We start from the raw sequence: 12698 nt of genomic DNA on the forward strand, positions 1-12698 counted from the left end.
TTTGGTCAACAATAATGCTTTCTGCTAAGTATTTTAGGTACTGAATGCCTCAATACGACTCCAATTTTAAGTTAAAAAAATACGATAATGCACTAAACCAATAGGAAATACCGCAATGCCATTTACTTGCAAGGGTCCCATTAAAAATGTCACCAGTGTTATGATTTTCTCTAAGAATTCATATTTGACAATTGACTTTTTCTTTCAATTCAGTGGGGATTCCCCAGTGACCCACCGGCTATTTTTTCCAAAGAGATGCTAATAAAGCAAATTTATCATATTGCTCAAACAGAGCATAACTGTAGAATGCATTTGCATTTGATCTTTCAAAAATACTGAAATTATCATAAGGAGTTGAGTTGTCCTGGAGTTTAAGCCAAATCACTGAAATATCTTCATTGAAAAATCAATGAAAACATCACTCAGTATATAAAACATACTTTGAATTTTCTTCAGGTTGCTTATTGGTTATATATGTATGCATTCATAAACAGAAACTCAATTATTCAATCATTTGATCTTAATAGTGTTTTTTTTCCTGCAACAATAAATAATAAGCCCAGTCTCATCAATCTTATAGCTCTTCAACCTTACAGCTCTTACATAGTGGCACTCCTACTGCGATCAAAGGAATTTAATGGGAGAAGGAGGTAGGCACGGTGCAGGGAGGACAGGGTGAGGACTTCATCAGTGCCTCCAGGAAAGCTCACCTTTCTGAGAGAGTAGATCTCACACTACCCGTTCTCATGAGCAGGCTCTGAACCTCTTGAGCGCCTGTGGTCAGTCCAGACAAGGAGCCATGATGGCTGAGGGGGAGGTCAATAGACTCAGAGCTCGTATGGAGGCTAGTCATGGACTGGTAACTCGGAGTGTCCTTGCTGCCAGCAGAGGAACTGCTCAGATTGGCAGCCCACACGAGACCTCCTGATGTGAAAGAGTGAACCGACGCTGGGCTGGAGGCCAATGAGTGGCTTAAGCTTATAACATCTGTTGTTAAGTCTGAGGGTTTATTGAAGAGAGGGCTGCTGCTGCCACTCAGCCCACCAGCACTGCCCATGCTGCCCGTACCAGACGACGGTGACTCCAGACTGCCTTGCCGCGCTAATGTGGTACTAGGACTGGGCATTACTGAGGAGGATTTCACACCCTCAGTATTAGGTGCAGAGGCAGATTTGCCACCTGCCTTGGCACCAAACAACCTAAAAGAAAAACAAATAACAACTTCAGTTGTTCCAAGAAACTAATATCCACATTTAATATTAAGGGTTACAGTACACAGAGTCAAGTGTGCTTTGGAGACCCAAGCTACCAAGCACTTCCTGTCTCTGTGTTAATGAACTTTATGAGCTTGAACTCCTTAAGCTAGTGCCAAAAATCTTTCATATCACCAGAAGAGTAATTTGGTACTGGGCTGCCACCCAGGGGAGGAAGGGAAGTGGGCAAAACAAAAGCAAATCAAGCATGAAAATCCCTGGCTTTTACAATTTAAGGGATCATGAGAATCTTTCGAGAAAGTTAAAAAATTTGACTGTACTTGCTATTACCTATTTAGAAAACCATTATAATGAAACAACTTCTACGCATTCGGTGTGTGAGAGTCAATTTTTCTTTTCTTTTTTTTTTTTTCATTTTAAAATTGTATTCAAAATCTACAGAAGCGCTTAAGGCAGATGTAGGAAGTTATGTTGCATATGTGGTAGCCTGAGTGACTATCAGAGATTAGTTTTCTAGGAACAAAATTGGATGTTGTTGGCAACAGATCAGTTTGTATTTTCCCCAAGACCAAAGTGTTTTATATAGGTTGCCAGTGTTATTCATATATATTTATAATAGTGATTTGAAACATAGTTGGTGCTAAGTTGGATGCTGGAGTTTAGTTCAGAAAACATTTTAGTTTTGTAAGTGAAGGAAATGATATAATTGAATTTATGTAAATATGGAAATAAAGTGATATGATGTAATGGCACAATGATTACTAATTAAGTTGCAATGAAATTCATAGCTATAGTGAAAATTTATGACGAATATGAGAAATTGTTTCATAGGTAATGGACCACTGGAGGGCACTATTAGCTTTGATTTAAGCAACAGAAATACATATTGTCACTCTGCAAGTCATAGCTTGTTCTTTTCAACAACAAACATCATTTCAAAAAAACATTTTTTCAGGAATATAACCACTAGGCTTTTCAAACAACCATGTAGCTGAGATTGCTTCAAATGTAAAAGTAATGTTCCAAGACCCTCTAATGCCCAGATAGCAAGGTTCTGGGTTTAGTCAGTATAATGAAAACAAACATTAAAAATACTTAACATGTAATGGAATCTAAATCATACTCGAGCTTTTCGGAGGAGGAAACAGACACTGAAACAATTTGTCCTAAGTCTTGAACGGTATATATTTTCCTGTGACTTAAAACACATTACTGTATTTAAAAAGAGAGCTATATTTGAGTAGACCTTCATGTTTTCAATACCAGTGACATTTCAGAAACAAAATCATCTTATGCTGATTGTCAATGAAGCTGATGAAGAGTTGGAAAACCAGCCCATCTTAAGTTGCTACCCTTCTCAAAACACTGGACTCTCTTTAAATTCTGTCAATCATACGATACTTTTATTTTCCTGAGTATGTCAAGGTATGGTATTATATAAATCTGTCCAGTGTAATTTGCTACTAGGAGCACAAATTCATCTATTTAATAGATTCATGATCAACTCATTGAGAACCGGCAATATGATAAATAGTGGAAATGAGTAACAGTCAATAGTCACAAAAACCATTTTGCTTTGGTTTTTGTGGAAAGAAGGGATGAAAATCTATGGAAATTTTACAAGCTGTTACTTTGTTTTATCACTATCCCTAGGTATTGCCATCTGCTTTAAGCTTCTTAGAAAATGCTATGTCCCTAATATAGTAAAACTGCATTTCTCTACAGTAATTTTGCTAGCTATTTATATGAACAACATGTTAAAACTCATTGTAGTCGGAATGAATAAAAGATTTTAAGATACATGCATCTTAGAATATATATAGATAGAGATAGACATGCAGATACATGTGTATACACACATATGTGTGTACATATATCATAAAAATATTTTATAGCATAGAATATAGGACATATAAATCCCAGGATAAACCAGTTTATATTTCCCCAGCATCGCTTAATCCATCCTTACCTTCGAAATGTAGGTGAGGCAATATCAGGATACTTGGATCCTGGCTGCCTAAGCCCTTGAGTCCCACAGGCACTGGCAGAGGTGGGGCTAGATTTGGGGGAACCTGACAAAGAAACACTCTCTGAATCTGAGACTGCTACTTTCTCCTTTTCCTTGTCTGTTTGGTTAACAGAGACAGGACTTGAGCGCCCTGACCCAATCTTAGTGGGTTCTCTCAGTTTCGAGGTGGTGGCACCAGCTGACTTGCTGCTGACATTGGAATCAATACTGCTGGTGCTGGATCTGTGGCCACCTCGGCCAGGAATACCACTGGTGCTGGACTTTGAAGGGCGGGGCAAGCTGCGGTACTGCAAGGAAGTCTTTGAGCTAACATGCAGCACAACATCATCCTGATTCTGTGACCCATCCAAACTGGTTTTTCTCCCTGCATTTGACTTCCCACCAATGGCAGCAGATTTGGGGATTTTCCCCAGCGTTGCCGAGCCACTGGTTATGGTCGCTCCACTGCTTGTGATCATAGTAGATGACCCTACTCCACTTGGTTTCTTAAATCCAAAAGAGCCAGTGGCAGTTGATCTTCCAATGCCAGAAGGTGGCTTTTTCCCTTCATCTCCACTACTTTTTCCTGCATCTGAAGGAGATCTTTGTAAAGATGATCCTTTCAAAGGAGTTTTCCCTTTTTCAGAAGCTTTGGCATCATCAGTTTTTCCTAGTTAATGAGAAATAAATAAACATGTGTACCTGCACATTTTGATTTCATAATACATTTCTTCAAACAATGTGTCAAATGTGAATACATATTTACATTACTTGAGTTCCTAAATATTCATTGTTTTAGATTTAAATTGACATATACTTTAATATGTGACGAGAATTGAGTGCAAAGCTATAAAGCATGTCTATTTGAGGAATGATGAGAGATTGAGAAGATAAAATGAAAACACATATTTTGCTTATTTTTGTCTGTATCTTGCAACTCATTTATAAAGACAGCACTTAATCATATCAATCTAAGTGCTAGAAAAATAATTTATTTGAATTCTGCAAGATCATCATATGTGGTGTGCCCTGTTACATCAGTACCTCAGGTGGAAGTTTTTAAAATCAGGCACTATTTTAAAAAAGGGAGTCTTTAAAAAATGGATTTGGCAAAAAATTTTCACTTTCTTCTTTCATATGTCCTTCTTCATATGTTCACTTTCTAACTTTCATAAGGAAGTCAGCATGAAAGCAATCCTGCTTTTTGCTTTATTTCTACATGTCTAGAAATGACTGTGACAAAGTAGTCCTAAGTTATGATGGGACACTCGAGAGAATGCCTGGATTGTTATATACATGTGGACTTACATGATAAAGGACATGGGATTTAGAGAGAAAAAAATAGTTAACAATATGGAGATCTGGTTTAATTAAAAAATAAGTATTATTAAAGAGAACAAAGAAAAATGGAAATAATAAATTAGATCACTTTTGTGTAATAGACGCTGAAGGACAAGCCTACCAGGGGTCTTGAGTGCACCTGTTCCAGCTTTCTGCCTAGATGGAGCTCCACCTTGGGCAGACATGCCTCTTCTCCAGGAACCTGTCTGTGAAACAGACAGGGACGCTTTCTGCCCCACCTTCTCAGCATCTTCAGGAAGTCCAGAGGAAACATTCTTCCACTTGCCCCCACTATCCCCAGGGCTGTCAAAATCCTCTTCTGTTTTTTTCAGTTCCTCGGTACTATCCCATGTCTCATCTGTTGCAGAACGTTTCTCTGAATCTGTCTTCAGCTAGGAAGAAAATATTAAGGAAAGAAAATCATGCAGAATATTCTGTAAAGTGTGAATTAGGCATTAGAAAGTACTTTCAGATAACTGGTTAAAAAATGGCACTGATTTATATTTCAAAAGGATTCCAAGACTTCTCTATTTTTATCTGTCTTCAATTAAGTTTCATTAACTTTAGTTGCATAATTCTCACTTGCACATATTAGACAATGTCAGAATAAATAAGTGCAGAAAATCCAATTAAACACTCCAGAGAGAAATGAATTTTCTATGTCAAATCTAACAAGGAAAAGTAAGACAAGATAAAACTTAATTATCTAATATCCATTTTTGATTTATCCCTCAAGATATTCAGTATCTTATTTCAGAGATCAATTTAAATATATTCTGGAACTATTCATATAACCATTAAAATATTTTTTATATTTTAAACAAATATCAATATTATAAAGAGAAATACAGTAATGTATGTCTTTCTGGGATAGATTGTAATCAATATTAATATATCTATATTAATATAGATATATACACAAGCTACTTCAGTTTATATTTTATTTTAAAATATAAATATATTTATATTTATAAATATAAAAATAGGTTTTATATTTTAAAATATATATTTTAGGTTGAGGTTAGGTTGTGCTACATTTTTATTAATATGAAATCTTTGGGGGGAGGGCACTCTTGGTGGTGTAGCGCTTAAAGTCTCAGCCCTATCTAGCTATCCCCAGCCAGTGCAGCATGAGTTCGATCCCCAGCCATGGAGATAACCCACATGGCACAACAGACCTCTCCTGCCTCGCCTGCTGCTTCCCTCAACAGTGTATTTCAGTGGATCTGTCTATACTGCTCTGTTTCTGGTGAATCCTTTCACCTCCCATCCCTCTGGCCTACTCCCCAGTTCTTACATGCATTAATAAATAAAAATAAATCTTTTAAAAAAAACCTTTTGGGGAAAAAAAAACTGAAAGAAGCACTGGTTGAGAAAGGCAATCCTCACCTGAGTATTCTTCCTGGAAGGGACAGTGATGTTGGAATAAGAGCTGACTGAGGATGTGGTGTTCAAGTCATCAGTGCTGATGTTGTCGAGAGTGTCACTGAGACCACTGCTCACGGAACTACTGTCATCCCAGCTACAGGCAAGACAGGCAACAGCAATGAACTCAATACCTGACACACAGTGCAAGTGATCTGCACTACCAGATAACAGGTATCATGCACATTGGAAAGACAATCCTTTTAACCTCATAATGAAAAATCACTTACCTTCCATTTTTTTTAAATTAAATTAAGAACTGAGGGCAGTTCTAAGAATAACCTTATTTGATATTTGCAAAGAATCAGTATCTCAAGCAGATTCAGGATCCAGGGAAATTTTACGGAAGGAATAAAAACACTATTACAAATATTTTACTGAGAATAAGAGAAAGGCAATCATTTATACTTATACAAAATGAAGTCTAAAGGAATACTGAGCACAATATATTCAGTAATCAGGGAGCAAAATTAAACAAAATGGTGACAATTCTTAATGGGCATTTTTAAAGTAACGTTTTCTGGCAAGGAAGGTAGAATCAATATTTCTAATAATAATTTCTACCAATGGAAATCCTAGTATCAGTGACTATAAAGTTAAATGAACAGCTCTTACTAGACTATAATACCCACATACATTTTAAAACCATTCAAAGTCTCACATGAACACAAAAAAAATGTGTTTAAAATGATAAAAATGAAAGAATTCAAAATAAGGCATAAACTTTCAGGCTTCTAAAATAAGAATAAAAATATATGTAAATAACAAATGCAATAGACATGGACACATTTTCAAATTTAGCTTGATGTAACAGAACAAGGAATTCTTAGTCCTTCATTTGAGCATTTTCAGAGATGAATAGCTAGTACGTTTACTTAAACCTGCCATTCTGTTTTCCTATTTCACAGGGTTGAATAGAAAACAAATGAATCAATTATATGAACCATTCCATAATACCTTATATTATTCCATCTTGTCAAAGTCCTTTACCTCCAAGATCTCAAATTCTATAATGGTACTTTTCGACTAAAGTCTTCAACACGTTCAGTTCTCTAAATCTACTGATTCTTAACTCTTATATCTAGTTTATGTCTCTTCCTATTATCTATTTCTAACAGATTTCTTTCATAATTGTTCTGACTTTATATTAGTCAGTCATGTTTTCTCCATTCTCATTTTAGAAAATGGCAAGCAAGTGAATTACAATGACTGCATGCTTATGGGTTCAAATCATCTAACCTCAAATGATTTCTCAGGACTTTTTAGAAGTTTTATTTCAAACTAATTTTCTTCAAATCCCAAAGACAAAATGTAGTTTCTCATTTTCCTTTGAGTTCATGATCTTTGTCTCAATACTATCCTAAGACTGTTTTCACAGTGGTCAGTACAATCATGAACTGCTCTTCACACATACACATGCACACACACATGCACACACACATACACACACAGAATTTATGAGGCAGGCATTATAAAAGAATTTTGTTCAGGTAGGCTCAATGAAGTGCCTATGTCTCCATGATGGAGCTGGGACTGAATACCCAGGAATTATGACCCGAAGTTAGTTGAGCTTCTGGCTCCCCTACTTCCCTCTTCTTGCACCAATGTACCAGTGACGCCTTTACAGATTCTTCATTATAGAGGACAAAGATTTAAACAAATGATTATAACTGACTGTGATATAAAACAGTAACTTATAATAGTGGTGACTATAAAATGTTGGGACAAAGCTACTACCACTTATTTGAATGATTGAAGATTTTCTTCATGATAGCCACATTGCAGGTGTGATCAGATGAAGTAAATGTTACTTTATAGCTGCAGGTATCACCTTTTGTAACAATGTTTTGTGCTTTTCTATATTTTTGGTTACAGAAAGAATTATATGAAGTTAGTGTTTGTGTTTTATTTATCTGTATAATTCTAGCCTGTAATATGACATCTACTATTAAATAGATGACTAGTAGCAATTTGTGAAATGAATGAAGAATCTTAATATTGAAAATATTTCTGGTATTCAATAATGTTGAATTAGGTTGAATCCAGCAATAAATTGTACATTTTGATTAAAAAATTAAGCATATTTGTTTACTAGGCAATCTTAAAATAACAAATTTTGACAGATAACAGTCTTTCCTAATCTTGAAGTTCTGTGATTTTGACTTTCATCTTTGATTTTGTATATACCAGAATTTCCACCTGCTAGGATCAACTAACCATGTTTATTTAATTAAGCTGAAAAAAATGATTCCTAGAAAATAGTTTTATATACAAAATTATAATTTACATAATCTCATAAATACATTTTCTCCATCCTTTCATCTTTTATTTCATTAAGATGCTCTAAGAATTCTTGACTATATTTTTTCTTTATAAAAGAGCAATTCCTTATCTCCTCCAGGTTAGATATCTATCACAGGCAAATTTTTCTTAAAAATCTAGGACAGTTCAATAAATTACAAATCTGTATCTTATTCATATAACTTGCATTTATGCACTGGATTGTTTCCAAATTTACAATACTATGAATAAAACTGCTGAGAACTTTCACATATGTTTCATTTATGTGACATTATATAAAATAAAAAACTATAGAAATGTAGGACAGATTAGCGATTGCCAGTGGTGAGAAGTGTGGAAAGGTTTTTTTTTCCTGTGATGCCTGAACATGACTTGTTGCATATATTAAAATTCAGAACTGTAGGAATTTTAAAAAATAATTTACTGTGTGTAAAGTCAAAAAACAATGTAGCTAAGGGGCCTCCCTGGGATGCAGGGGTTAAAGACAGCTCTATCAAGCTATCGGCAGCAACTGCAGCGTGAGCTTGATCCCCAGTTGGCCAGGGAGCTGCCCATATGGCTCAACAGACCTCTCCTGCTTTGCCCACTGCTCCCCTCAGCAGTGTGTTTCAGTAGATCTACATGATTCTGCTCCCCACTCTCTCTGTTGAATCCTCTCATCCTACCCCCCGCACCTCTCACTTACACCCCAGTTCTTGTATGCATAAATAAATAAATCTTAAAAAAATGTAGCTGGGTAACCATTTGGCAAATTACTATTTTGATATACACTAGGTTGCTAAGTATTCTAAGGAGAAAATTATTGTTTTGGCATGCCTTTTACTATTTTTATATATATATTTAAAGATTATTTATTTATTTGTTTGTTTATTCAAACACTGGGTACAGTCAGAAGCGCTGGAGGGTGACAGAATTCACCAGAGCCAGAGCGGGGAACAGAACAGGCAGACTGATGAAGTACACTGCTGAGGGAAGCAGCAGGCGCAGCAGGAGAGGTCTGCGCGCCATGTGGGACCCTTGCTGGTGGCCGGGGATCGAACTGGTGCTGCAGAGGCTGCGGGCAGCTTTGCAGCCCGGTACTCAACCACTGCACCACCGGGGAGGCCCACTATTTATATTATTAATGCTCAACAAACACAACAGAAGCAGGGATACATTTTATACATCTAGTAATGCATTTGTAGCTTTGATCTCTATGTTCATTCCTGGTTTCACACTTAGAAGCAGACCTACTTAAAAACAAATGTGTTATATATTCAAATTCTTTTTTCTTTCTGCTTTTTTATGAAGATTTCTAAAATATTAACAAAAATTGTTAAAATAATTTTGCAAATTTAAAACTAATTCCAGATGAATATGCTAGCCTCGTTCAATGTATATTTTTCAACGCACACCTGTTTTTGAGGTTCAATCAATTTCTTCTATAGGTCATATCGCCAAGTCAACTGCCTTACTTATACATATAACATATAGCAATTTTCTTTAAAAAAATACTAATTTCTACACTTTAGACATTTAATAGCAATCTCAATCCCAAGTGATTAACTCATTAAATATTCCAGCAATAAAATAAATGTGTACTACTGACTTCTCCAGATGTACTCTGTTCAAACCCAAATTCAACTACAATCATGAGAATGCTGTCAACCAAGTAATGTTATTGCTAATTTCTATAAAAACATTTCTTAGCCCTAATTTTTTAAGAATATCTTTTTGTTACCTAGTTTTTTAAAAAAATCAAAAGGAGAGTGCTGCCCTCGTCACTAGACAAGAAAATGCAGATTCAGTACAAGTTCAGTGACCCGATTGGTGTAAACTCCCAAGAGTATTAACACCAGGACCAGTAAACCGTGAGAAAACACCCTCAGACTCTGCCAGAAGAGCATGTGATTTGACCCAGAAATCCTGTTTCTGGCCATTAATGATTATAAATGGGAAAAAAATCTGTGAATAAGAATAAGAATATGAATGAGAATAAGAGTATGAATAAGAATAAAAATATGCATTTCCTTCAAATAAAGTATATAAAAGCTGTATCAAGTCTCTTCTAAAATTAAGCAGGTTATCAATAAATTATGAATAAGATATTTAAAATATGATAAAAAGGAAACTAAGAAAGTCATATAAATAATGTTTGTGTACTTTTTGAATGCTTTGATTATATAGTGTATAACTACCTCGAAAACACAACTATAGTATAGGACTATTAGTATAGTACTATTGGAAAAGTATGGTGTAAATACCTACTATATGTCATAGTTTCCAACAGCATAATGCATTTCCTCTACATATTAGTATGTCTCACTCCCTCATTTATTAACATTATAGAGCTCAACCCAATTCTTAATGCTCATAGCAATTACTTATTTGAACTCTACATCACCAAATATGAATAATTTGTTTAGATTCCTGGATGCCATCCGCATTTATGTTATCAGTCATCTAGACTTCACTTTGCTTTACTGGACTGCCTTGAACAAAGTCCTAAATCCTCCCCCAATGTCTCCCTTATGAATTTTAGATTACAACTCAGATATCCTTGGTTCAATTTTTAAGAACTTCAAGAAAACAAAGAATTTAAAATGTAAATCAAATTTAACATTTTAAAAATATGATTTAAAGGCAAATTTGGGAGTCAAATTTGCCATTGGTAAATAATGTAGATAATTGCAGATATGTAATTAAAGTGTCCAACCAGTGCATTGCTGGAGACCTGTGGACATTCAGCAATTATATGGGATGATACACTTTCATGTAATTATGGTCAGACACATATAGGAATGTAGAGATTTTCCTGTATACCACAGTGATGATTACCTAATATATGTATATTAGGTACATGAGTTAGAAGAATTAGAAAAAAATCTAGGAGACTGGATGAAAGGATAAACACACTCCTAATATTTTTGGCACATCCGAGGTCCACTATCAAATTTCTCATACATATAGCAACAACAACAACAACAAAACCATAACTACCAATCCTTTCTCTTCTAACCTAAAAGTTGGAAAACATTATAATTATATATCCCAGACCACAAGCTTCAAGTATTTTATTAAACATTTCTTGGCTAATAATAAATCATTTGATTAAAAGAAAGATGAAGTAATCTTATCCATGAGATCGTTGTATAAAAATTTTTGGATATGCTTCTTGTTTCCAAGAGAAAAATTGATAACATGAGCATAACAAAATTAAGGCACCACTTTAAAAAATTCTATCACATCCCAGCTTTGTTTCCCATTGTCATATTTATAGCAATTTAAACTAGATATATGGAGATAGTTCTCTTTAAAATATTATTTAGACAAAAGACCTATACAATTAGCATAATAATACAAATAATGCTGATAATAATAATAAGTACAGAGAATCAACTCTCTAGACTTTGTACTCTGGTGCCAATATGTTATATTAATAATCTCCTCAAAACTAAATGAGCACAAGCGCACTTAGATTTTCACCATACCATTTTTATGGGCAAACATAATACACTACCTGTCAAGTTTGAACATTGTAACCACTGAAGTGTGAATTTTGTATTACTTTGGGGTCACTGATAGAAAGCAATGTACTATATTTCAGCAAAGATTTTTTTCATCATTTCCCTGGGAAAACATTCTACTACCAAGAAACAAAGAACAGGTCATTAATAGAGACTTTTTAAAAATTTATTTTCCTACATTATTGTTAATTTTCAGACAGTACTTGATCTCTCCCCTCAGGTATAGTCTCCATAGTTCTCTCACCAATTGGAAAAAAATGTAAATATGGAACAGCGTCAATATATTAAAGTTTATTTTATGTTAAAAAAATTCCTTCCACCTCTAAAATACACGATTGTTATCACTATTTTTTTAAAAAAACTGCCTTCATCCTACTGCTGTTCATTGACTATGCCGTCTACAGGGGTTTGAGTAACTAGTTTAGAAACTAGCTGAAACATCATTTTCTTTATGAATCCTTCCACAATTTCCAAGGGAATTTTAATTCTTCCACATCTGTGTTTACTACTAGTATATTTTCATGGTACTGTGGTTTCTGCTAATAAAGCTGTTTTAGACCCAAGACTATGGTTGAGGGCAAGGAGAGAAAGTGGCTATTTTCTGTCTGTGTCCTGCTTGGCATCTGGTCCATGACAGATTCTTAAATGTTTAAGGAATACACCAATAAATGATGTAGTCTTACACAGTTCAAACTACAGCCTTAATCTGCAACTTATTCACTCATTCTGACCCTTAAATGTGCAAATGACTATGAATGTGGTTTTAAAAAAAATAAACCCAAAACAGAATGAGGTGAGAAGAAAATCAATGAAAGCACCTGCTGAATTTGTCTGAATAAAGAATAGCTACTTTGCAGGGGTAATTTTGAACAGACATTAAGTAGACAACTGAGGAATGAAGAG

General features: G+C 34.9%; 1 protein-coding gene across 6 annotated transcripts in view; it reads right to left on the reverse strand.

Annotated features, from left to right (window-relative positions):
* The window catches only part of NAV3 (neuron navigator 3), a 295341-nt gene that overhangs the window by 76597 nt on the left and 206046 nt on the right, over positions 1-12698 (reverse strand). For 5 of the 6 annotated variants that reach the window (XM_054696195.1, XM_054696193.1, XM_054696192.1 and 2 more), the window contains 4 exons: positions 5953-6085; positions 4685-4955; positions 3184-3892; positions 711-1199 (listed from right to left, as the gene is read on the reverse strand). In XM_054696195.1, the coding sequence (XP_054552170.1) occupies positions 711-1199; positions 3184-3892; positions 4685-4955; positions 5953-6085 (1602 nt within the window). The remainder of the gene's footprint in view (positions 1-710; positions 1200-3183; positions 3893-4684; positions 4956-5952; positions 6086-12698) is intronic. The other variant, XM_054696194.1, reaches the window with a different exon arrangement.

This window comes from Talpa occidentalis, unplaced genomic scaffold (assembly GCF_014898055.3).
Source record: "Talpa occidentalis isolate TD23 unplaced genomic scaffold, MPIMG_talOcc4v2.1 talOcc4.16, whole genome shotgun sequence".
Lineage (NCBI taxonomy): Eukaryota > Metazoa > Chordata > Mammalia > Eulipotyphla > Talpidae > Talpa > Talpa occidentalis.